Source organism: Salminus brasiliensis, chromosome 7, assembly GCF_030463535.1.
Source record: "Salminus brasiliensis chromosome 7, fSalBra1.hap2, whole genome shotgun sequence".
Lineage (NCBI taxonomy): Eukaryota > Metazoa > Chordata > Actinopteri > Characiformes > Bryconidae > Salminus > Salminus brasiliensis.
Window position 1 is genome coordinate 38,167,290 of NC_132884.1, and position 27,760 is coordinate 38,195,049.

The 27,760-nt window shown below is 43.7% G+C and overlaps 1 protein-coding gene across 6 annotated transcripts in view; it reads right to left on the minus strand.

The window, feature by feature from the left end:
* anks1ab (ankyrin repeat and sterile alpha motif domain containing 1Ab) overlaps positions 1 to 27,760 on the minus strand; it is a 43,922-nt gene that overhangs the window by 13,624 nt on the left and 2,538 nt on the right. For 5 of the 6 annotated variants that reach the window (XM_072684859.1, XM_072684862.1, XM_072684861.1 and 2 more), the window contains 7 exons: positions 16,789 to 16,858; positions 8,622 to 8,737; positions 7,676 to 7,774; positions 7,073 to 7,219; positions 4,107 to 4,214; positions 3,573 to 3,740; positions 391 to 528 (listed from right to left, as the gene is read on the minus strand). In XM_072684859.1, coding sequence (XP_072540960.1) covers positions 391 to 528; positions 3,573 to 3,740; positions 4,107 to 4,214; positions 7,073 to 7,219; positions 7,676 to 7,774; positions 8,622 to 8,737; positions 16,789 to 16,858 — 846 coding nt within the window. Of the gene's footprint in view, positions 1 to 390; positions 529 to 3,572; positions 3,741 to 4,106; positions 4,215 to 7,072; positions 7,220 to 7,675; positions 7,775 to 8,621; positions 9,970 to 10,651; positions 10,667 to 16,788; positions 16,859 to 27,760 lie in introns of those variants that run through there. The other variant, XM_072684863.1, reaches the window with a different exon arrangement.

Consider the following 27,760-nt stretch of genomic DNA (forward strand, 5'->3'; position numbering starts at 1 on the left):
GGAGGGGCTGGCTGGTCCATTCTTGGCTTTGTAGGCCAGCATCAGGGTGTTGAATCTGATGCAGGCAGCAGCTACAGGAAGCCAGTGAAGAGAGTACGCAGCAGAGGAGTAGCATGGCTGAATGGCTGGCTGTAACTCATTTTCTGACAAGCTGAGAGATACGGAAGCAGCATCTGAAGGTAAAGAAGCATGTGGGCTGAGGCGGCAGTGTCATATTACAGGATTTTACGCTAATATGGCTCGGGCTACGCAGCGTTATGCAGTTCTGGCAGGAGGTTACAGTTAAGTGGAGCATCAACCAGAGTCTGAAGCTCTTACTGTGACTTTAAATGTAGTGATGTGTGTGTGTGTGTGTGTGTGTGTGTTTGTGTGTATGCGCACAAGACTTACACTAGCTTCATAACCACAAGCCTCAGTGATGAGCTTCTCAGGATGGTGGTGCCACGTAGAGACTGTGGCATAGGAGGCAGACTGGCTTGTGGGCCGCAGGTTTAGCCGGGACTCTCTTTGCCGATCTATATGACGGTCCTTCAGAAGCATGTACATGAACAGGAAAGATAAACTGTTGACATTAGCACACTCCAGCCCAAACTTTCTGCAACATTAGGTTCATACAAATGAGCCAGTTTTCCTCCTCAGTTTTTGCTGCGGCCAATTCCCACCTCTAGATAGGTCTGCCCAATCATACAATGCTACCAAGCTGAAAAGGTGAGGGCTAGCATCCTTTCAATCTAATGTAACGTCATTGGACAGCTATGACTAGCAATGAGTATTTGGAAAACAACCAAGTGAAGTTTATCGATTTCTTGAGCTATATGTCCAAATATTTGTGGACACCCCTTCTAATGAATGCATTCAGCGACTTTAAGTTGCACCAATTGCTGACACAGACATGCCAATGCATACACATTGTCTAGTCCTTGTAGAAAATTATTGCCAATAGAATAGGACTCTCTGGAGCAGATGAACATTAATCTATTGGCACCATGCTGCCCAATACCAGGTGTGGGCTAGAGGGGTATAAAGCCCCCCAGCATTGAGCTGTGGAGCAGTGGAAGAACTGTGTTATCTGGAATGATGGATGGTGGAGCTGCAATTTGATGCAATCAAAGCTTTGATTTTGGAAGAAACAATGAATGAGCAGGTGTCCCTGCATGTGGACACCCCTTGTAATTAGAGGGTTCCCTATCAGGTGCGTAAAGTTAGCCATACCATCCTGGACAAAGCAGACAACTGAATGGGTCTGAAGAGCTCAGATGACTTTTAACATGGCACTATTAAAGGATGCCACCATTCCAATAAGTCAGTTCATCAACTTTATGCCCTGCTAGAGCTTTTCAAGTCAACTGCATATGTTGTCTAACAGCAACAACAGCTCAGCTGCAAACCAGTAGGCCACACAAGCTCAGAGAATAGAAAGACAATGTGCTGAACTGTGAATGTACTGCTACAAATGGCCAGTCCTCACTTGCATCACTCACTACAGACTTCCCATCAGTCTTCGGAAGAAATGTCAACACCACAACCGTTTGCCAGGAGCTTCATGAATTGGGTTTTGTGTGGCTGAGCAGCCACATAAAAGCCAAACAATCGCTATGTGCAAAGCTAAACATCAGCTGGCGTGATGTAAGGCACACCACCACCGGACTCTGAATCTGTGGAATCTCTCTAGAGATGAATCACACTTCACCATCTGGCAGCTTGACAGATGAGTCTTGGTTTAGCAGCTGCCACATAAGCTCTACCTGACTAAATGCATAAAGCCCATAGTAAAGTCTGATGGAGGGGGAATAGCTATCCGGGTTTGGTGAGCCAGTGCCCACTGTAGCCTCAGCTCTCTGATTTTAGCTGACAGAAGGCAAGGCCAGGCAGGTCAAATTTATTTGTATAGCACCTTTCATTCACTAGTGGACATTCAAAGTGCTTTGAATACAAACAGAAAAATGCAAAGACATAAAAATAAAAGCATCAAAAATGCATTAAAAAACTTATGTATTTTATGTAAATATAATAATAATAAAACAAATAAAAATACAAATAAAATATATATAATAATTACTGCTTTCTCACTGGATAGCAGCCATAACTGAAAGAAATGTAAGCCTCTATGCTGTTAATCGATCTTTGGGATACCCATGCTAGCATAATTTTAAGCCTCCAGGAGTTGAGTCATTTCCAGCACCCTAAGTGAGGAAGAGCAACAAACCTCTAAGCTGTTAATCAATCCTTATGATATCCACAAATTGATTCCAGAAGTGGAACTCTGTTGTAATTCGTCCTCCTCTAGGTTTTATCAACAAGGTGTCTTCACTAGGGATCAATGAGCAAAAGAAGATCACCAGTTCTACAAATACTCAAACCAGCCAAAACCAGTGTGACACCAACAATCATGCCACTCTCAAAATCACTGAGATCACATTTTTTTGAGTGATGTGATGCTGAAGCTGCTGGCCTGTATCTGCATGATTTTATGTATTGCACTGCAGCTGTGTGATGGGCTGGTTAGATAGGCGTAATTGCATTAGGTAGGTGTATCAGGTTTAGCCAGTAATAAATAGCTTAATCCTTGTACCACATCTTCCATCTGGTTTCCTATCACCAGCACTGTGAATAATTAGTATTCAGTATTTTTTTCTAACAGTTAAATTACTGTTATCTTTTACATCTAAATGATATAACTGTATCATTGTAAATAATATTTTAAGAAACACAAATAGATCTAATAGAGTTTTGGCCATGCAACCAATTGTCGCTGTTCTGCAAAAACCTGCAAATCTCAATTTTTTGCTGTTCCCTTTGACAAAATGCGAATCTGGTAGTTTTTTTGTAGTTTGTTTTATGATGAGTGGACCAATAGAAATGCTCCAAAATTACTTGAAAAATCTTGTTACATTAACTTCCACTGAAATTCTTTTTCCTATAAAATATTTTCAATCATATTTGTAATGCCATTAACCTAATACCCGTTCATGTGAACTCCCCCTATCAATAGCAATGTCCCCAACACTAATAGGGTGAAGACTAGTACACATGTCCTGCGACACATATGAAACCAGCCACCGTCTCTTTTCTAACTGACTAACTCGCTAGGCAGCCAGCGCGCTCTGAGGAAAGCACGGCTCCCCAGCTCCGATACAACAGCAAACAGATGTCTGTGCTGACCAACATCACACTAGGAGTGATGTGGAGAGGAAATGCAGTCAACCCACCCCCAAGAGAGCAAGGCCAATTGTGCTCTCTCAGACTCTGGCTGCTGATGGCGAGCAGCATGACCCAGGATTTCTTTTATATTGGCAGCAGCTTAGTCCACTGTACCACTTCTCCTACAAAGATGCCACTTTAGAAATATGATTTTTTTTGCATGCAGCAACAAAATGCAGAAAGGTGCAGATATTAGTTTCCGCTGTTTTGATGGTTTATCAGAAACGTAGCTCATGTTCGTGCCTTCTGGGTGAGTACAGATGAGTACAGAACGCCTGTATTAGTAGAGGCTGGCTGAATGCACTGCTCTTACACCACACTGCTGAGACCAAACATGCAAGCTCTCAACTCGCACCACACAGGAGACTCACATGTGAGCGTGGCCTCTCGCTGTAGGAGCGGAGCGACACGCTGCACTCCTGATCCAGCCCTCTACCTCTCCTCCCAAACTCCCCCAGCGGCAGCAGCATGTCCATGGAGCGACTCGTATATGGGTCCATGTAACCAAGAGGTGGATTCTGGGACAAGAGGTCCTGAATCTAAAACACAGACACAGAAATATATAATTAATGCCATGGGTTAAAAATAAGATCAGAACGTGGAACTCTGCACTAAGAGAACCATGTTATATCCACAGGGTTCTAAGCAGTGGCAAGGGACCTTTTCGTAGTGCGTTGCATACTGTTACATTTAATTGCTGTAATAATAACATCATTTGGAAATGCCAGCTGCCATTTACATGGCGTAGACGTTTCATTATGAATTGATTAACAGAAATGACTTCAGATTAAGTCTCATTAAATTGTAGTTCATTAAATTCTCCAATTAAGTTACCATTTAAGAGATAGATACAAGGATCTCTTACTACATGAATGATAAAATACGACATGCTGCATGTGCATTACCTTGAGCTGGGAGAAGCGATTGGACTTTGATGGTGCTTCTTCATACGGGCGCTCTGCTATGGAGGCAATGATTCTCTTCCTGTGGCCGAGTGGGCCAATTTTCAGCACCTGCACAAGGCAACACAACACTGTAAATGGTCAGGGCAGACTTCATTTATCCTCCAATATCGGGAATATATATGTCATGCAAGAATATACTGTGCAAAGGTCAGAAAACACCCTTTATTAACTTGGTACCTTAATTTTCAGTCAAAACAAGCTGTTGATGTTTTGTGAGCTATTTCTGTGAACATTATAAATGAGATAAAAATCAGTTTGCATAAGAAAGGATTTAAGGCCAATTAATGCTTCTGCGTCTAATCTACACCGTAGCCTACATGTAGCCTACGGCATGCTCTACACCGTAGCCTATACGTAGCCATACTCTTGACTTGCACCTCCCTAGAAATGTAACTATGTGTCTGGGGGACGCAGGCCACAACAACTGTCATTGGTCCGCTTGCTAGCATCGTCTTTCCACATTTGTCGGCACTAAATTCAGCTGGACGAACATGGGCGTACAAATCATCAAATTATCGAATAAATCATTTTCGGTGTCTCTCAGTGGCCAAGCACAGAAAATCCACCTCCTTCTGCCTTGGTTTAATGCCAGTTTAATGACCTCTTTCCTCTCTTTTGTTGCAGAATTTTAGTAATAGTAAACACCAGCTATTTTGCTCCCAAATAATCCACTAAATTTCATTTGCCCTCATTTGTGACGTTTGAGTCCACACAGTGCCATTAAGAACTCGTCTGACTATTATTTTGGCTGTGAAACGATGAAGATACTTCTACACACAACAGTATACAACACAATCTACATACGTACAGTATAAATAGGCCATCTGCGTAAGCTACACCGTAGAGTCTGCATTGCCTCAATGCAGAAACATAAATCGGCCATAAGGCCGTAAAAGGAAGTGAAAAAGACTGAGTTTTCAAAAGTAGGATTTAAAAAATTGGGGACCCATAACAACCATGCAGGACCTAACAGACCTCCAAAATGTCCATAATCAGATAAATAGCACTTAAAGCTTTTGAGAAAATTAAGCTCCACAGGTGTTTGTGTCCATCCTTCAACTGTAAGAGAACATGTGAAGCATCATTAAATCGGAACAATGGACTGATCAGTCCTAGTCCAGACCTCAACATCGGTGAAGGTGAGACTACTTGGATGTTTCTAAGACTGAAATTTGGACGTGTGGAAAGTATAGAAAATCCCACAAACAGAAACACTGAAAGTGAGTGCTGAAAAGAATGGAAGCTGTAATAATAGGTAATGAGTGGGCACAATAAACACTGACCAAACACTTAGTTAGGTGCCAGCTAGCAGCTTCAGGTAATGTTCACATCACCCATCAGAAAGGGGAAAAAATCAAAGCTGAGTGATTTTGATTGTTGGTGTCAGAAGGGCTGGTTTGAGGGTTTCTAGAACTGCTGATCTCCTAGGATTTTTTTCAGTACAACAATCTCTAGAGTTTCTTTAGAATGGTGTAATAAAGTAAACCCATCCAGGTAGCGGCAGTTCGGCAAACAGATATGTTTTGTTGATAAAGAGGTCAACAGAGAATGCCCAGACTGGTTGGAGCTGACAGAAAGGCTACAGTAACTCAGATAACCATTCAAACCACAACTGTGGTGAGCAGAAAAGCTTCTCAGAATGTACATGACCTCCAGCCCTGAGGCAGATAGGCTTCACCAGCAGAAGACCACGTCAGGTTTCACTTCTGTGAGCCAAAAACAGCAAGCTGAGGCTGCAATGGGCACAGGCTCACCACCACCGGACAGCTGAAACCTGGAGAAATGTAGCCTGATCTAATGAAGCTTCATTTCTGCTAATGCACACAAATGGCACAAGTGCAGAGAAACCTCTTAAGGTGCTTTGAGGAAGGGTTGCTTGAAGGTACCTCAAAGCACCTTTAGAGGTTCCTTCACAGTTTCAAATTAAAGAACCCATAAACATTCCTCAAGGATCTAATACTTTTAAGAGAGTAGAGTCAGAATTTGGAGCCATCAGCTTAAAGTCCAGACTGCTGGAGGTGGTGTGATGGCTTGCCACACTTTAGGCCTGTTAATACCAATCAATTGGTGCTTTGAGGAACCTTTTAGAAGAAATGGGTTCCTTGAAGGTTCTTCAAAGTACCTTCCTTGAAGGTTCTTCAAATTAAGAGGTTCCTCCACAGTTTCAAATTGAAGAACCCCTGAAAGTTCCTTGAGAAACTGATAGGGATAAAAGTTCTTTGAGGAACGTGAGGAACTTGATCTTAAAACTGTGGAGGAACCTCTGAAGGTGCTTTGAAGAATTTGAGTATTTTTTGCTGACCATGTGAATCTCTGCCACAGTTTTGCCCATTTTCTAACGGCTACTTCCAGGGGACGTTGCACCATTTTACAAAACAAAAGTCTTAAACTGTGAACTGTGAAAAGTCTCAAACTCTATGAGCATCTATAAACTCTGGAGCAGTGGAAATGCGTCTTCTGGAGCAATTAAAAACCTTTAAATGAGTTTGTGAATCAGATCCAAATGTCCAAATGTCCAACATCAGCACCTGACCCTCTAACGTTCTTGCCATAGGGCAAAAGGAGGGGGCAGTGTCCTGTTATAAGCTTTGATTCTGGCAGAAATATAGAAAAGACAGAGGTCTGGATACTTTTGGACATATATGTCATTATACAAAGCAAAAGTCTCAAACTGGTTTTATGAACATGACAATGAGTTCAGTGTTCCTCAGAAGTTTTCCCATTCGCCAGATCTAGATGTGGTAGAACAGGAGATTCAGAGCATCCGCAGTAAACATTGACTAGAATTTCAATGAATCAAAGATTTGAGGTTGCAAAGGAGCAAAGGAGGTCTCTACCCATTATTAAGCTTGGTTAAATGTATTTAGTTATGTGTAATGCACATGAGTTCATTCAGAGGGGATTACATTGACAATCTCCAGCTCCCACAGGTTCTTCACACACTCCAGGGTGCGGTAGCCACTGGATAGGAAGTTGTGGAGATACTCCCCAAGACCTAGATTCTCCAGCCAGGAGGCAAGCGAGGTACTGCCATCACAGCCAAGAGCTTTCACCTACAAATGGAGAAAAGAACAACTGAACCACAACTTACACAACTTCCTGAACATTTCCTCAGTTCTGCTGATACAGTAAAATCCCTAGTAAAAACACCTCAAATGTTTAGTTAAGTCCATCTGGCCACAAAAGAAAACTGTCAGTCCCAGAGGGCCAGTGTCCAGCACAGTCTGATGATGTTCCATTTCAAACAAATTTACAAAGCCTGGACATTAGTTGAGATTAGCATTGTTTCAGATGTATTTGAGCAGGAAAATCACCAACTTGTGCTGGACACTGGTCTCCAGGACTGGATGTTCATGTATGGATTCAGTACTGGGGCTTTTTTGTTTATATGACTGATTTATGGGTCATTCATTTAATCATACACAATTGTAAAGCTTATAGGCAACTGTGAGAACTCTACAGCCTCATAAACATGTCTGACGTGCAGGTGATAATACTATAAATGGCACCTTTGGTAGGCTCTTTGCTGCGTGAAGAATTTTCTTGCGATGGCCCGGATCTGTGATGCCAATTTCTCTAAGGTCTTCATCTTCCATTACATTACTACCCTGCACAGACGCATACGTAATGAGCATAAGTTCGGTGTTTATCTTTTCGAACCCATTTCACCAACACCTAGACTTGAGTGGAATGAAGAGAACCATTATTAGACAGGAACAGTAAATGGATGGTGTCTATGATGTTCACTATACGTCTAACTGTATCCAGACACATCTTCTCAGAATAAAATAGAGCTATTTAAGGCACACCTGTGTAATCTCCATTGAAACATACTGGCAGTAGTATAGGACACTTTTGAATGTAGTCCAAGAACATCATGTACAATGAGAAGCATCAGCTGATGTGGTTTAAAGCTCCCTAGCTTCCCATCAATGAACTCTGGAGCACTGGAAATGTGTCTTCTGGAGCAATTAAGAGCCTTTAAATGCAGTAGGACCTGGCTGGAGTGCTGTTTGTGAGCCAGATCCAAATGTCCAAATGTCCAACATCAGCACCTGACCCTCTAATGCTCTTGTCATAGGGCAAAAGGAGGGGGCAGCTTACTGTTAGAAGCTTTGATTTTGGCAGACATATTGAAAAGACAGAGGTCTGGATACTTTTGGACATATAGGCCATGTTTCCAAGACATAGATAAAGCCTTGTTTTGGACTAAATTGCAATGCCAATGGTGAATAACCATCGCGAATGCGCTTTAATATTGGATTAGGCTTAATCTGGGTCTGGGAAACCAGCCAATAGTGTACCTAAAATACAACTCCCTGCATTTATGTAGTTGTTTTTCAACTGGGGGCCAAAGAGATACACAGATACAAAGCATAGATAGTCTCAGACGATTCCCCACAACTTGACCAACTCCTTCTGGACAAATTAGGAACTGACTTTGGGTCGACTCACCATGTAGCGCAGGTCGTCGAATCCATTGAGCAGCAGCTTGCTCTCGTACTGAGGAAAGCCCACATGCTCCAGCCACTCCCCCACCGACTGCTCCAGAACCCGGCTCCCTGCCGCATCTGCCGACAGAGGGAGGCGTTTGAGCAGCGAGAAGCCGTTCAGCCGGTAGCAGCGGCACTCAGAGGCCGAGATGTGGCACTGCCACATCATCTTTGGCCAGCAGAGCCAAGGGCAGCAGCAGCAAGGCAGCGTCCAGGCTTGGACAAGGGGCCCACCAGTGGCAGGGGCCCACCACACACACAGATGACAAAAGTGGTGAGCAAGCCACCAGGAGCCCTCGCTGCCAGACCGAGGGCAGAGGTAGAGGTCGACAGGTAGTCCTTTCGAAGAGCGGCTTCAAGTAAACGAGTCCAGTGGAGACGGACAACTCGGCATTGTCCTTTGACAACAGAGGAATACAGTGGAGCGATACAACAACTGGCTCCCTTTAAACTACTCAGACCTAAAGGGGATGGGGGGGGGGGGGGGGGGTGAGGGTCAGTGTTGGGACTGGAAGATCAGAAACATAAAGTTCTCATGGAACTTTTGTGCCACAACAAGATCCTTGCCTCAACTGTGAGATATAACGATGCAGCAATCTCCCTGATATACATGTGGTCTTTTTCCATCAGTTGTGCATGCAAGACCTCAACCTAACCTAGATGTTGACCCTTTAGATAGGCAGCAGAAGGTTTCTGTAAAGGAGAACTTCTTGAAATGCTCAAAACTACTCATTCATGCATTACCTCCTACAGACCCATTGACTGGCACCCTCTAGAACTCTAGAACTGGGCCAGTGTTTGTTGTAGTTGAGCTTCACTGCCAACTGGTACGAGACAGAAAGACTCTTTGCATCACATCTGCATATGTTTGAACTGGAATGCAGGTCACATCTACCAAGTCCTTGCTTCCCTTCTGCCCTACCATCAATTCAGAATCCCTCAATCGCTCAGAAACCCATCAAGAGGTTCTCAAATGCGGCCACTGCCAAGTCAACCAGCCCCTGATGACGACAGGTTTCCACTCGCTCTAATCCGAGGACTACTGGTCCTTCTTGGCTCAAGCGCACTCCGGTGGTCTAGCATGCCAGAGCGGAGAGCATCATCATCAAAGTGAGCAGAGGCCACCCTTGATCCAGCGGAAGGCAGGTAAGCTCGATATCCCCATCAGAAAGCCCTGCAGGCGGTTCCTTCTCTCCCCCTGCGGTCCAGCTGCGCTCTGAGGTCTCTCCTTGCCCGTGGCAGACCTTCCTGAGGCTCTGCTGCATATCCCCGACTCCGGGAGCGCTCAGTCGCAGTGGTGGCCGCAATCACTGCTCACAAAGCAAAAACATCCATATGATACACTCCTCCTCCTGAAAGCCACCGGCGGCTCCTTCCTTCCTCGGCTGCAGTCATCAATCCCGTGCTGCTCGAACGCCCTCATCCTACTCCCATTCATGCATCCATTCAGGCTCCTCTCTTTCCCCCTTTTTTTTCAGCACCTCTTTTCTTTTTCGCAACCGGTCCCTCACCTCACGCCCCCTTGCCCGCTTTCTCATTGAGCGAGACACTCTCCCTCGTCTGCGAGCACTGCAGGGCTGCCATATGCTGTCTGATGCTGTGTGCCTCTGCACAGCGTAAACCGCGGTTCTGTTCCTCCCCTCTATCTCACCCCCCTCCCTCCTTTTCCACTCTCTCTCTCTCTCTCTCTCTCACTCCCTCTGTCTTTCTCACACAGTCACTTTCTCTCTCTCTTGCTTTCCCCTTTTTCTTTCTCTCTCTACCACGATCAATCCACAGCCTCTCTGTCTCTCTCTCTCTCTCTCTCTCTCTCTCTCTCTCTCTCTCTCCCTTTACCCCCTTCTCCCTCTCCTCCCCACTCACCACACTGATTAAAATTGCACACAGGCTCTCTGATCTTGCTGGTGCAGAAAGGACATCATCAGAGGCAGGAGCGGTAGAGAGAGAGAAAGACAGAGAGAGAGAGAGAGAGAGAGAGAGAGAGAGACAAACCCAAATCACAAAACGCCGTGCCAGGACCAGCCAGAGGATGAGAGAAAACAGGGGAGCGGAGGGGTAGGGGGGGCGTGCAGGTTCTTCTTCTTTGGAGCCTCACCACCACCACCACCCCCCCCAAACCCCCTCCACACACACCCTCCCCTTTGCACTCTTAAGTGCTTCCAGAGCCCATGCACTCTATGAAAAATTAAATCACAGCCAAGTCATATACCACGGTAAATTATCAGAGGAATTACATCCATGGACTTGTCACTGTACGGTTGGGTTGGGGGGCTGGGGCTGCATGTTAAATGTTAAGTCAGCGAAACGCACTGCGTATACACACACGCACACACACACATACACATACAGTAGCTATCCAGCCCTAATCCTCCCCAAACCCACCTTTATGGCGGAAACCGCCAACATCTGAGTCTCAGCAAGCATAGGGGCTGTGGTATTGTTAAAAATGTGCACTCTCGCGTTTCAGCCATTATCATACATTTCTGCAGCAGCGTATACGTTTCTGATGGCATGAAAGGCGTCTAGTGAAATATTCTAATCCGCTGTTACACATCGATGCATGTGCATGCATGCAGGGCATTATGGAAATACATCAAGGAGGAGTGCAATCACATGCGCTGTCAGCCTGCCTGAACATTACTCACAACCTCATAAGCATGGGTCTCTGCCTGAGATGATATCAGTGCAGCGCGCTGATTAACAGGGACAGCTTTTTGAACTGGTTCACAACTCCAGAGGAGGTAGCACCATCTGAGCTAAACACCTGTGCAACACGCAGTACGCTCTGCTTGCTGCGCGACAAATTAGTTATTGACGCAGCTTTGTAATTAGACGAGTTAAGAGGAAGAGGCGCTGGCGTGCTCGTCTCTAAACGCACATGGGGAAAATGCCTTCCAACTTGTCTTGTTAAAGAAGTAGTCTGTGGAGCCACGTTGTGGTGACCCTGTCTCTTTACTGCAGTGAGATCAAGAAGGAGCGGGCCATTAAACTCAGTCTGTTAAAGCAGCAGTTTGCATGCTCGTGGGCTCCCTAACCCTGGGCTCTCAGCTGGGGAGCAAATTCACTTTAACACCACTGTCATAAATACAAATCGCTCTATAAGCGCCCCCCTTAGAGACAGCTGCACACATGCATTTCTGGACAAGCTGAGACATACAGAACCTGTTTCTGTACTGAAGGTAGAGAAGCCTATGGACTGAGGCGGTAGAGTAATACTACAGGGTTAAGCAGAGTTATACAGCAGTTCTGGAACGAGATCTAATAGTGCAGCTTCAGCAAAGCTCCATAGTGCAGTAGCAGTGTTTCAGCCCAGAGGGGAAATGGCAGAGATGCCGTTCTCCCTACTACAAGTAAGTGAAGCATCAACATGATTCTCAAAATGTTTAATTTAGAGTAAAAGAGCTACATAATGATGCTTAAACCCTGTGTACCCTGTAGCCCATATGTCTTTAATTCATAATTAACATACTGTATGATTAACATCACTTTCATAGGCCCTAATACAGAACCTTGTGGGACTCCACAAGATATGTAAAATCAAATAAATCAAATAATTTGCAATGGTTTCTGCATAAGGAATAATAACCAAAGGGTTCAAGGGGTAAAATGTGGTTGAAGGTACGAAGGTGAAGGCTGAAGGTAAGGTACAAGGCTTATTGCTACTCCTTGGCGAAGATTAAAAGTCTACAAAGTCTCTTAAAAACAACTTGTTTGGTTTTGGACTGAAAATATGAGAGAAATCTTACCTTTCAATGAGGCAAAATAGTTCATTGAGAAAATCCATATAAAACAATTAACATTTGTCAAAATTATTGGTACCCCAAGGACTTCTTTGGTACAAAATCTATGCTGATGGATGGCCGAGAGTGTCTCATCTTTACCAAGCGTGGTAATAGATCTGGAAGGCACTGTGTATTGAGTCTGCATTGGATAATTAAGGTTACACCGAGCTCTTGAGGTCTCTAAAAGTACTGGCCTTCAAGAAAATACAAAAAGCTGAAGTAAACAGAAAAGGCTTCAAGGTATCATCTTTCTGCACTGCCAGACGACTCCTAAACAATAGCCCTCAGATAAACGACCTTTTAGTTATGTGGCCATTCTTACACTGACAAACGTGACAAGCTATAAGCAACAAGGCACTGGCGAGTCCCTTTAATGCCACCAAAATACCTCACGAAACCATTCTGAACACGCAGGGAGTCTCCCATGAGAGTCTGGAGAGCACTAGCTCACAAATAATGACTCACTCAGGTCCCATACTGCTACTGTTCTCTTCTCCAAGACTTTAGGTTGTACTCTAAATAAATGTATCTCTCCCAGGCAAAGCACTTTAAAAATATACTGCTTTCCTCATTTTATTTATAGCTCTCACTTTGGGATCCAGGCAGTGTTAGGGGAAAAAAGGAAACACGTAATTATCAGGAGTCAATGGCAGGACCAGCATTGCTAGGGAAGTGGGTCACTCTCTATCTTGCTTAAATCAGGCCAAAGTGCCCATTGTGTGTCAAATATCAGGTACAAAAATAGTGAGCCGAATTTACAGACAGGAAGTGAGGAGGCAATCAGAGAGTTCTCAAGAGAAAAGTATCAGATATACTTCAGTGATGCGCAAGAAGAAGCTTGTTAATACATTCACAATCACGTGTCCAGAAGGGGATTCAAGTCCAGCATGTAAGTAATAATTGTTTTTTGGTTTCGACTCTACGTCCTTGTCAGTAACAAAGGCCACCGTAAGACATACAAACCTAAATGAACCGAGTCAGAACAGAGATGCATTCAGAACATTACATGTTACAACATTACATTAGCATTTCTTGCTCCTTGGCTCCCTCTTCAGTCAGGAAGTGTAATTTGCCTAAAGGACACGCTTTACACATGCCTTTCTGGACAAGCCGAGAGACTCCGAAGCAGCATCTGAAGTGGATTGAGGCAGTAGTGTAATATTTCTGGATTTTACACAAATATGACTCAGTGTTATGCAGCGTTACACAGTTCTTGCAGGCCTTGTCCCGCCTGCCTCACCAAAGTTCCATAGTGCGATAACCGGCATGCCGAGCCAGGAGTGGCAAAAATAGAGAGACCGTTCTCCTTATTACAATTCAGTGAAGCATCACAGTGATTTTGAAGCCTCTACATAACGTTGCTTTAAGTTAGAAACCACAAGAGGAACTTAAGCAAACCAAATGACCAAAGCTATGCTAATGCTAATGGTGCTAATTTCAACTGGCATGCCCATGTGATTACCAGTGTTATGCTAGCAAGATAACACTAAGCTAACGGTGTTATATGTCCCTTTACCCACATTGGGGCATAATCTCAAATACCACATTGCTTCCTATGTATTGCTCTGTGTAGGTCCTAAAGCAGAGTTAGGCTCCTCTGCTAGTGTAAGTTGTGTTTTGAGTCACCACTGACACTTTACACATGCATTTGTTGACAAGCTAAGAGATACAAAAGCAGAATCTGAAGGTAAAGAAGCATGTGGACTAAGGCTGTTGAGTAATACTACAGGATTTTACACAGGTATGACTCAGGTTACGCAGCATTATGCACTTCTGGAGGGAGGTCTCATAGTGCAGCCCCACGAAACTTCCACAGTGCAGAAGCAGTGCTTCGGCCCAGGGTGGGAATGACAGATACGCCATTCTCCCTGTTACAGTCAGTGGAGCATTAGCATGATTCTGAAGCTGCTGTTTTAGGTAGAATTGCTGCATAATGCTGCTTTAGAATAATGGCTCCTATACACAAACAGTGCGTAACATCTAATAACGAGCCATTTGGGATTCAATCATGTGAGGACAATTCCCTTCTGGACATAGGGTATAGTGCACTATTTGGATGTAGAAGACAAATTTAATATCACACAAACTGCACTATATAGCGCGTTAGTGGCCATTCAGTCTGGGTTTCAAGGCAGATCTAAGTTAAAACAACACCCTTTGGAGAGTGTACAGCATTTAAGTTACATATTCCTTCCTTTTCCACAGTTTTATAGTGAAACATTCAGGAACTACTTCGATTCAAAGTCTTACGCTGAATATTAATGGAGGAGCAGTTTAGCCTGTTAGCAGTCTGTTTAGTCTATTACACTCTCCATCAGTTAAGATGATCTGAACGCTGAGAGACTGGGGCCTGCTGAGTTGATCAGCCTATTTGTAGCTGTTATGATGTTGTCAGCTTCTCAGTCAAAAAAAAAATGGTTTCTTACTTTGTCTATCATCTGTACAGTTAGTAGTTCATGCAGATCATAACAGATATCTACCCCTACATGTCCTTCTAATGAATTTCATTCAGATACTTTATGTTGGATCGATTGCTGACACAGATGTGTGAATGCACACACACACACAAGAACAGCTTGTCTAGCCCCTGTGGAGAAGTATAGAGGAGTATTGCCAATAGAATAGGACTCTCTGAAGCAGATAAACGTGAACCTATTGGCACCATACTGCTGGCTAATGCCAGGCATGGGCTAGAGGAATATAAAGCCCCCCAGCATTGAGCTGTGAGGCAGTGGAGCGGTGTTCTCTGGAGTGTTGGGATTTGGGGATGAGGATCCAATATTCTGACCCCATCAATGCTCTGGTCGCTGAATACAACCAAATTCTCATAGCAGTGCTCCATAATCTAGTAGAAATCCTTCCCCAGACAGTAGAGACAGTAGAGAGATACTCCAAGGAAAGAAGCATATACTCTCTTATTTAATAGCCCTAATTTGGAAGAAACAATGAATGAGCATGTATTCCTATACTTTCGTCCATATAGTGTATGTCAGTAATCAAGGTCAGATAAAGAGATGACCTCTCTTCAAAAGATGCACTGGTAAAGCTCATAAAAGGCCAAGAAATCAAACCAAGAAATTAAAATTCTAAAAAACAAGGCTTTAAGGACAGATGAGATAAGGGTTACATGGTATTTAGGGGTTCTGATTAGCAAGTGCAAATATGCTTCAAAAAACAGTTACCAAATAATTCCTGATGCATAGTTTCTGCATTCGGATTAACAACAGAGCTAGGATTCAGGGGGTTAAAAGGGGAAGAAAATACATTTGTCAAAATGCGATGCCGAACATGCAAACAAGGTGTACTTAAAAAGAACTTGGTGTACGTTGCAGTCAAGAGGAGGTCTATAAGCAACATGCTGACTAGGTGTTGTGATGAGGAAGCAGCACACATCGTACCATAAGACCTCAAACCACAAAAAAACAGGTCATATTGCTGCTAAGTGCTTTAATTTGAGATATACTGCTGACATATCCTGAAGATGCTTGATGGAATAATGAAAAAAAGAAGAATTGCTGCACTGAATCATGGTGGTACTGTCACTTATGGCTTGCCAGTGGAACTCGCTCTCAGCTTTATTGATGGTGTGACTTCCAACAGCAGCAGGAGGATTTCTAAAGTCAACAGACGCATCTTTACCACCCCAATCCAACCAAATGTCTCAAAAACATTGAGGATGGCACTGTACCTTGACCCAAAACTACTACAACAAATGTTCTTGATTGACAAAGTCATTCAACCAACCTGAACCCTAATGAGCCTGCATTTCACCAACTGAACATTAACGCAAAGGCAAAAAAAATCCTAAATAAGCAGCAAATGGCTGCATTATGGGCCTGGCACAGCATCAGCAGGGGATACCCAGCAATGCTGGATACCCCGTGTCTTCAGGCAGTCATCAGCTGCAAAAGATTTACAACTACAAAGTAATAACTGTAAGAATTTTATTTAGGAAAATGTTACAGCGTCCAAATATTATTCCAGAAAAGGAGGGCTGGGCTATGTTGGCTGTGATTCCTGTATGGTTCACTGAGGGTAAGGGTCACTTTACCCTTATCATAGTCATTGTTTCACTGTAAATACATTGTTCTATAGCGTGGAATAACAGAGTTCCATAAAATAGTGTCATTGTCCAATTCCTTACCAACTACTCTGCATTTTCCATTCTATGCTGCACAATGTATTGGTATGGCTGTGCTGACTAATCCTCCCAACAACTGTGGTGAAATGAATTGGCCTACACTTCATCTATGTCAGTGAATGCTGCTCTACTCTTGGTACTGGGGAGAGATCTGAGAGAGTTGGAGGCATTTGCTTTGTCTCTTTGAGGTGTAGCATAGGATTTACCTGTGGATGCTGGCTGATGTTCCTTGGAGAGTTCGATGCCTGCATCAATTAATGTCATGATCTTCTCAATCTGGTGTAGAGAAATAGCAAGGACAGAGTCAGAGATATGCTTTAAAAACAACACCTGTTAAAGACCATTTCACCAATGTTACCATCACTAGCTTTCTTCTTTTTCTTTTTCTTTTTTTAGCTTCCTAAAGCTCTCATCCATGTGTTAGTCAGGACAAGTGACTAATCCTAGATCGTGATAATCAGTTACAAAATGGCTTTGAACACCAACCACCAAAAAACCCTTCTAATTCAAGAGCTGACCCCATTTCGGTTAATATACTGTAGGAGTCGAGAAACGAACAACAAGATTTCCTCAACAGAGCGTTTCATCCCACTTCCCCCACCCCAAAAACGCCAGCTCCACTAACAAAGAACGAGAGCTAGTGTGGACCAGTTAACATGATATCATTTACATAACGCTCGCTGGCACACAGTAGCTTTCAGTCATGATTAGCATTATTAGCGTTTTGGAAGCTTTCTTTTTATCTTAAAATTAAGCTCAATAATCTAAGAAAGAGAGAGCGCTAGGATTCGCGTACTAAGGTGTCTAAACGGCCCAACAGCAGTTCCGCAGCTCCTCAGACGGGAGGAATATTCCACAAATGAGATTACAAAACAGAGACAGGGGTTTCTAGTGTTAGCACTCTTTAGTTAATGCATTGCCACAAATGGATAGGAGCTTGGAGATTACTTGTCTCCAATCAATGGATTTTTACGAGAGGACAAAAATAGAAAAAGGGGAGGTTTTTTGATGTAATATTTAAAGTCTGAAAACTCCTTCTGCTCTGTGCTAGTGGCATCAACATGCCAGCAAGCCCCTGGATTCATTTAGCAGTCAGACGCCAAGGCCCACATGGAAGATCCCCCGAAGCCATACAGCCCTTCACATTTTCCACTCCAAATTAACCTACTTACATTCTATATTGCATCCCCCCACCCCGCCATTCACCGTGGAGTGCACCTTACATCATTGCAGCCTCTGAAGGTAGACCTCAGAGATCTCCAAGCTGCTGCTGCATATGCAAAGCTTCATCCAGAGAAGCCCAGTGCTAAGTCCACTTTTCTGCTTACCTATAGGGCTGGCAATTTCAACCAAAGCCAAAACCAAAAACTGAAGGCGAGGTGCATTTGCTTGAACATGAACATGATTTGCACATGAATAAAAAAATACTACAAGCGATGCACTCATATGGGAATTGGGAATATGGGGATACGGATGAATATGCTTATGCTGACTCATAAACATTTATAAAACGTAGACATTGAGACTACATCGGCCTGAATTAGCAGATACATGTAAGATTTATTTATGTACAGTAAAACGAATTAAATGGAGCCAGATTGGCCTAAAGACTCACCACCAGCTAAACGTTCTGCCCTTCTAGAGTTCAGTTAATGACTGTAGAAAACACGGACAGCGCAATGTGAAGCCACCACAGGTCAAGCAACTCTGCTTGCTGGTGGCAGTATGATGTGCAGCTCTGCCCATCCCCATAAGTTTCCATGACAAAGCAGCCCATGTTCCATCTCCAATGTCTTCAAATTCCAACAGATAGTTTGCCTTGTGCTAATGTTGGCCCATTGTATAGTTTCCCACAAAAATCAGGTATTAAACCCTTATTCTGCTCTATTATAAGAAGGCGGGGCTACACTTAGGAATTAAGTGATTGACAGTCTTGTCTGGAAGAGACCTATCATCTGCTGGACCTGCATTGCACCCTTTCTGGTCATTTTTATAAAGGAGCTGAGTTGTAGTGGAACTTACATAAGCTGGACTTTTCCAGTTCAAACTTCCACTTACTGGACAAACTGGGAATCCAGGGGAAAATCCACTCTGCTTCTGCACTGTAAGCTCAATGAAGGTGGTCTGGGACATGCTTGGTCTGGGAGAAGGGAGCGGGTCTATCAAATGAATAGCCTCTGGTCTCTACTGCACAGACTCTGGTTGCATATTTGACAATATGGTGGACAGTCTTGGCTTCATTTCTACAGAACAGACATGAATGAAACCATGGTTTCTCCAGCCTTTGCGTTAAATACATTTGAAATAATTTCAAATATTAGTAAAATCTAAACATCTGTCTAATAGTAGTATCTGTAATCAACCATAAATCATTTGATTTCAGGGCTGCCAACTCTCACACACTGGATCGGAGACTCAGGCAAGTAGCCCTAATCTCATGATCTTGCACCACACCAGACCACACCACATTTCTCACCTCTCGATCCCCAAAACAACCTCTGGTTAAACATGACAACAGCTGCTGCTGATTATACACACTAGACCGGCAACAACTTCCTTCTGAAAGAGTTAAAGAGAGCACCCCCCCCACCCACCCACTCCAAGACACACTTGATGATAAGGCAGTTAGACCACTGTGCCGCCAGAGCTATGAAATGACATAAAAACACATTTCTGAATCCCAGCAAGTTTGAATCCCATCAACACCACAGACCTTCTCCATGTGAAGGGTGGAGTCCTAACCTGCAGATGGGAACCAGGTGTGGGCTAAAAGGGTATAAAGCCCCCCAGCATTGAGCTGTGGAGCAGTGGAAGAACTGTGTTCTCTGGAATGATGGAATGAATGATGCCTCGTTCAATACTTTTGGGATGAGTTGAGTTGGGGATCAGGTTGGGTGGTAATCATCCAACATCCTGACCTCTTGACACTCTTGATTCTAAATGCAATCAAATCAAAATCTAGTGGAAAGCCTTCTTCCCTGGACAGTTACTTCAACAAAAGCAGGATAAAGCCTTTTTTAATACCCTTGATTTTGGAAGAAACAATGAATGAGCAGGTGTCCCAATACTTTTGTCCATATAGTGCATGTCCATACTGTAACTCCTGAAGTCGTAATAAAAATTTCAAAGAACTGAAAAAGTATTTTTGTATTTTTTGTTGAAATTGCATCAGTAGGAAGAGACTAGGGACCTGCTGTCCACTGACAATTCAAATGGTAAAAGTTCTGACCAATAGACAAAGATGAAATTGTAAGGCTATAAATGAAGTGTACTGCTGGACCTGAAGAGCCAGTCTTCTTCTACATACCCTGACACAAATGATTCGACCCATGAAGGGCTTGATTATTAGCTAATATGGTGAAGAAGGTGCAGATCCCAGCTTTAAGTGGTCTGCATGTGTTTTCAACAACTTCTAGCACTAGAAGCTTCCCACAGTCTTAAAAATAAAGGTGCTACAAAGGCTTCTTTGGGCGATGCCACAAAAGAACCATATTTGGTTCCATAAAAAAACACTTCTGCAAAAGAGGTATGAGTGTGGAAAAACCTATGTCTATGTTTATAGACAAGGATGTTGAGGTTCTTTACCAATTTAATTATTTATGATTATGTAATTTACAAAAAATATTCTTTTTGGAAGCAAACGTGGACCTACTATGGGATCACTCAATGAACCCAATGTAGTATCTTCATTGTTAAGAAGATATGTGTATTTTGGTTAATATCTAGGTAAGACAAATGGGACATCTGAGAAATGAGGCAGTGAAGAATGAAGGCATCTTCATTAATCCATGAGTAGAAAAAAAGGCGAAACCCCCCTCAGTATGGGTTTAGACCTCAGTGCAAGCTTAGTGAGGTGACATTTAAATGGAGTCAGCTTGCACCACTGTAAAACTGTGAACCGCCTCAACCCTGCAGATGTGCACAGTGCGTTTTCAGTGTTTGAGTAAGTCATTGAACTGTGGTCAGAAATCTTCATTATGCTGAAGCCGGGGAGGAAGAGAGAGGGAAAGAGGAGATGAGAGAAAGAGGTAGACAGAGGAGGGGTAGAGACACATCGGTTATTGCAGTCGTAGCCCCAAGCCTCAAAGTTCCAAGGCTTCCAAAAACGGCGCATGAAATGCTAACGTTTCCAATCTGCAGAGCCAGCAATAAGGGGTCGTCACACAAGGTCCACGCTAACGAGTGAAGATGTGAAAGCCAGCAGCTTTAAGAAAATGTGAAGTGCAGAGGTAATAAAGATTTAATACCGGCCCGGCCGCTCCGATGTGCCAGAGTGGTAACAAGATTACAGGCCCCAAAGACTAGCCGCAATATCGAGTAATGGAGTGATGGCATAGAAGGCTGGAAGCGTCAGACAGAAGCAATGTCAAGGCCGGGCAGGAGGAGCATGCAGCAGCATCGGGCTGGGATGTGGTTGGGGGCCATTTTCAGTTCTACTGTGTAGCTTTTGGAATAACAAAACAAACCTAGGCCACTTTTGCCACGTTTGATGACTCACAAGCACCAGAATGGAGACAAGGATGAGACGAAATCTCCCAGAAACTACTTAAGATGCTTCGACGGTGGCTCAGTAAATGCACTGCACTGTGAGCAGGAACTTGCCGGAGAACCTCAGAAGCTTTTCTGACAGGTGAGAGGGTTTTTTTTCCCTCCATCTTTTCCTTCTTGCATCTTTCACTTGCTATCTGAAGATGCACTCCCTAGACATCTTCCGTTTGCCGCATGAATTATGAATGGAGTTATATTGCCATCTGTGCCGAGAATGTTTGACCGCTCACTCGAACGAGAAATTATTATTTTTTAAAAAAAGCTCTCCATAGGAACTACAAAACATTCACACATTGGTTACAAGGTGATGCATATTGTCTTGAAAACCATGCAGGTGGTAAATGTGAGATATTTCTTCCTCCGTACCCAAAGATGAAAGATATGATATGTGCGCTGGGGTTACAACTCGAGTCCTTTTATTATGTATGTACAGTAGACGTTCCTCCGTGGAGTCGTAGCGTTCGAACCCCCCCAGGACGCCTGTGTTAAACTTAGACTCAAAAGCAGCTCAACTTTTTCAGAAGCCATTAGAGAGTGAACCACGTCCTACTCTTTTCTGCTGAAATAATGAGGAAAGGCATGATGGAACCAAACACGTGAAGCTTGGTTTTGGACATCCTACAAAGAAAGGCCCTGGACTCCTGGATTAGCAGCTTTACCTGAGGCGGTTTATACCAGTGCGTTCCAGCCTGTTAGTATTCCTTCACTGTGCGTGCCTGTATAACTGGAGGCTGCAGGGGAGGCAGATTGTTGTTTGCATGATGACGACCTGCACTTAACCCCCAAGCTTTCTCTCTCCCTCTCTTTCGCTTTCTCTCTCTCTCTCTCTCTCTCTCTCTCTTCCAGGCTCACACGTGTCCGAACCTGGAGGGGTAACAGCGCAGAAGCACCGCTGCAAAACAGGATGTCCTTGAGAACAGGACACTCCACCCCTGGCCAGCCAGAGAAAACACAGACCTGCCACTGAATGCTGCATTGTGCCTCTGATTAGGGTCAAATTTCAGCTTTGTTCTGTTTAATTGGCCAACTCTGAGCTTGGGGTAAACTCAGAGGGGAAACCTTGGGGTCTTCTAGAGAAGGCCTAATGATTTTCACACAAGGCCGACAACCACATGTTTTGGTGGGAGGAAAATCTTGGCATGCCCAAAGAAATATTATACAATCAGTTGTTTTTTCCATAGTATCTAAGTCTATGTTCACAGCAGGTACCAGCAGTGGACCAAATCCTATCTATTTATTGTGGCCTATATTTGACAGTTCAGGCTCCTAAACCGACACCATGTGCAAAGTGATGCTTCACGTGAAGTTTTGGTTTCGGTATGATGGAGTTCCCCTGGTTGACAGCTGGGCTTATCACTGAGAATGCATTCAAGCTCATTATTTGGCCACGCCCATTTGTTTCTTTTTTGTCCTTGGTTTCTTTAAACTTTGCTTTTCAGCTTTTTATTTTCCTTTGGCACTGCAGCAGCACCCTCCGGTGGCCGCGTTCAGATATTCTTCAAACACGGAGTGGCTACTATATGTGCTTCTAATTTTGGTTGAACAGAGAAATCACCCCAAATATTATCACCTCCCTTACTACTATCGTTTTTTTTTTCTCCTCAGCACACATTTCGGACAAATTGGAGTTGGACTGTGGAGTTTTGAGTGGCAGACATATCTGCATTTCACTGGCTTCCTGTAGCTGCCTTCACTGGCTTCCTGTAGCTGCTGCCCACATCAGATTCAAAACCCTGACGCTGGTCTACAAAGCCAAGAACGGACCAGCCCCTCCGTACTGGTCAAAAGCCGATCCGCACCTGGAGCCCTTCGAGCTTCAAGTACGGCTCGGCTCGACCCGCCATCCCTCAAAATCCGTGGAAGACAAGCGTCCAGACTTTTTTCTGTCCTGGCACCAAAGTGGTGGAACAAGCTTCCCCTGGGTGTCTGAACGGCCGAGTCACTCGCTGTCTTCAAACCTAGACTAAAGACCCTCCTCTTCAGAGAGTTCTTGGTCAATAGCGAATAGAGTACTATGGTCTCCATATTGACTTGTGCTTAGTAATGTCTAAAGCTTAGAGGGGTCTTTAAACTATTAGTCTATTCTAACTAGTTAAAGTTTTTCTTGGGTAATAGCAAAGCACTTTTGTAAGTCGCTGTGGATAAGAGCGTCTGCTAAGTGCCTTAAATATAAATGTAAATGTAAATGGATATGTCTCAGGTTTCAATATCACATATAAATAGTGTCCCAAACTGCATACCGTTCACACTGCAGCACAGATATCACATCTGTGTCACATACAGTGGGGGAAAAAAGTATTTAGTCAGTCACCAATTGTGCAAGTTCTCCCACTTAAAAAGATGAGAGAGGCTGTAATTGACATCATAGGTAGACCTCAACTATGAGAGACAAAATGAGAAAAGAAAAATCAGAAAATCACATTGTCTGATTTTTAAATAATTATTTATTATTATTATTATTTATTTGCAAATAATGGTGGGAAATAAGTCAATTACAGCCTCTCTCATTTTCTTAAGTGGGAGAACTTGCACAATTGGTGACTGACTAAATACTTTTTTTCCCCACTGTATGACAAAAACCTGAGCCACTTTTAGCTGCTGTATAAACTCAGCCCATGTAATGCAGCTAGGGTATCTGTTCCATCCTATAGGCCTCCAGGAGCTGAACTAGGGGCTTAACGTGCCAGATTAAGGACCAACACAATTAGGAAGTGACAGTGGAATCAATCCATCATGTCTTAATTGCCAATAGCAGTTTAGCATTTTATTGCAGGTTTTTTTGGTGTTGTTTTTTTTGCTTTGTTACATTTATGGCCCAGACTGAAAGCTTAGCTCTAATAGTCACACTCTAGCACTGGCTAAACTTGTACAGGTCCTGAATCAGCTGAATCAGCATTCCTGACAGTTTTACCATTAGCGTCACCCTCACAAGAAGCGAACACCCCTCTAATTGCCACTAGCAACAGCGTCTCGGTCAAAGCCTTAGAAAAAGGAATCTTTTTGCAGAAATAATATCGCAGCTCCAAGTATGCAGGTCTACAGTAATGTGCAAAATGCTTAGGCTACACCAGAATAGGAACTAAAACTTCTGTGTTAAAGTCTTTGTGGGATAATCACACAGGACCATGGTGCTTGGGGTCAGTGGCAACCAATGCCCCTAAAATCTGGACCCTTTATAGTCCAATTTCTGCAATTTTGCATTTATCTGTTTCATTTCATAACATTTCTTTCAACCATTAGCATTAGCGCAACCTGGCTGTCAGTTTTATATATCCATTAAGGTCCAGGGGGGGTCTATTAATTTTCTGCACATATCCACAGCATGTTTTTGTTTACCAGCACCAGCGTAACTTAATTAAGTATTAATTATCTGAACGAGGTATTGGATGGTAATTGCATATAGTTTGTTGTCTTTAAGAGCAGTGTGAACATGGTTAAGCTAACACAGTGTATTGTATTAAAGGTGAAGTACACATACACTATGGGACCTATTTTAGCGATCTTAGGCGAGCTGTCAATCGCGCACAGCACAGCTTGATTTAGGGCGCTAGTGTGTCTTTGCTATCGTAATGATAATTAATCATGGGTGTGTTTTGGGGCGGAATGTGCAATAAACCAATCAGTGTGTTGCTTACCATTCCCTTGGCACATTGCACTCGGTCTGGGAAGACGTGCTGAAGCGGTGGAGTGCTTTGTTCGCAAACTGGCACGCATAACAAGTGGGGGTGTACACTCATTGGGCGAGCAATTCACTGCCAAGATAGCAATGAACGTCTGTAGACGTGAGACTGTTGACGTCTGCCTAGGTTGTTTTAGTCAGTGGTGCTCCTGTGTTTTCCGTTACTGATTTAGCAATACACTTACCTAAACCACCACACTCATCGGCGAGACCACCGCACTCATCGGCGAGACCACCGCACTCATCGGTGTAGATACATTCGCAAGCACTGTCACTATTTAAACGACGCAAAGGCGGAAGGCATGAAAATAGGCAATGAGCATTGTGACGCAAGATAGGGCCCAATATGTCCAAATGCTCTTTAATACTTGAATGGGTCACACCCATTGCTGACACAGATGTGCAAATGCACACACACAGCTTGCCTAGTCCCTGTAGAGAACGTATTGCCAGATGTAGGCTAGAGGGGTATAAAGCATTGAGCTGTGGAGCAGTGGTAGAACTGTGTTCTCTGGAATGATGGATGGTGCTCCATCAGATACTTCTGGGATGAGTTGGAGAGTTGGGGATGAGGTGGGGTGATGATCACATCAACATCCTGACCTCTGTAATGCTCTTGTCGCTGCATATGATCCAATTCTCAGAGCTCTGGTGGTGATTCAAGAAACAGTGAATCACCACCTGCCTAATATTAAGTTGCTCCCCCTTCTGTCACCACAACAGATCTGACCATTCGAGGCATGGAGTCCCAAGACCTCAGAAGGTGTCCTGTGGTATCTGGCTTCAAGACATTACTACCAGATCTCTTTAGTCCTGTAAGTTGGATGTTGAGGCCTCCATGGATTGTTGCTGGTTCACCAGGATGGTTCTTGGATGATGAATAATTAGCTTGTGGTAGATACACACCTCTGAATACCAGAAAACCCCCACTAAGACCTACCTAATCTTTTGGAGATGATAATGCATCACCGTCAAGAACTGACTGTTCACTTGGTGCCTAATATTTCCACACCTTAACAGATCTACATCTACATCTACTACGTTTAGCTGATGCTCCTTAGGTTTCTAATATCACAGAGCTGGGCCAAAGTAGAGTTAGGAGTCTTGCGCAAGAACTCTTGTTGGTGCATCAAGACTAGGGGACGAACATGAGGGTGGTAGTTCACTGGCAGGTAGTGGTGTTATCCGTTGCGCCACACCAACCCCGAAGCCACTGTGCACATGAAGATGTATATATTTAATATTCAACCATTGATCTATGTCTGAATCCATTAAATCCCACTTCTATTTTTTCTCTATTTATTTAAATATTAGCATTTTCCCAAGCATATAAGTGCTTACAGCCCAGATAAACCGCGGCGTAATTTTGTTTTCAGTTAGTCCAAGACATGTGCACAGTGCTGTAGGTATGCAAAAACTGCCCAACAGGTCCAACGTTCATTGTCACTCTCGCTGATGGGAACTGCTGATAAAACAGATTGTGAGGGCAGCAGCCCTGGCTATGACTACGACTAAAGGCTGTTGGAGGAAGCAGGGAGAAGGAGGAGGAGTGGAGGGATAGGGAGGGGATGGGAGGGGAGCTGTTGTGTGCTAAGCGTGGGCTGCTGACCCTTGGGAAGGTGCCTGAGAAGATGTGGAGTGACAGCTAAGGCCCAATTAGCCCCGTGCGCCGTGGCCAGCATGGAAGAGCAGGAGGGACTGATGGGCCCAGCCAAGCGTTCAGCATTCAGCCACAGGCACTCGTACCGCCATGCCTGCTGCTGTCTCTCCCTTCACCCCTCCTCTAGCCTTCGATCCTTCCATGGTGTGCTCCCACCTCCTTCCGTTAACCCTTAGAGGTCTACAGTTCATGTACAGTCATATTTGCAATAAGATAATCAAACTTAATCACATTTGCAAAAACAAAATGGTACTTTTGTTTTTATTTACATAGTACACTACATAGATACATACACTATAGGGACAAAAGTATTGGGACACCTGCTCATTTATTATCGTTATTGTTTCTTCTGAAATTAAGGGTATTAAAAAGAGTTGATCCTGCTTTTGTTGGAGTAACTGAAGTCTCTTCTGTCCAGGGAAGAAGGCTTTCTACTAGACATTTGAGGAGCATTGCTGTGAGAATTTGATTGCATTCAGTGACAAGAGAGGATGGGTCAACTCATCCCAGAAGTAAAGCATTCCAGAGAATGCTTTTTTTCTTGGAGTATCTCTCTACTGTCTCTACTGTCTGGGGAAGGATTTCTACTAGATTATGGAGCACTGCTGTGAGGATTTGGTTGCATTCAGCGACCAGAGCATTGATGAAGTCCGAATATTGGATCCTCATCTCCAAATCCCAACACTCCAGAGAACACAGCTCCACTGATCCATAGCTCAATGCTGGGGGCTTTATAGCCCTCTAGCCCATGCCTGGCATTAGGCAGCATGGTGCCAATGGGTTCATGTTTGTCTGCTCCAGAGAGTCCTCTTCTATTGGCAAAACTTTCTACAGGGACTAGACGAGCTGTGTATGTGCATTTTTGTATGTACAGTGCATCATTGGCAGCAAAAGGTGTACTTTTCAATAACATTCTGTATTAGTGGGATTTGTCAAGAAATGACAAAGCTGTTTGCTGTCCAGTTGTTCAGGTTGGACTGTCTGAATAAAAAATATTAATACTTTCGGCTGAATAACTGGTTTAACTATGTTTTTGCTACTGGGTTTGACTGTCTCTTGCCCCACCTACTAGTAAAATGGAGATTCTGATTGGTTTTGCCACTAGTTTGACTGTCTGTTGTCCCATTCACTGCTGAAATTGAGATTCTGATTGATTCAGCCACTGGGTTTGATTATCTATTGCCCCGCCCCCAGCTAAAATGAGGATCCTGATTAGTTCTGCCATTGTGTTTGAATATTTCGTGCCCCACCCACAGCTGAAATAGACATGTTAACTGGTTTTACCACTGGG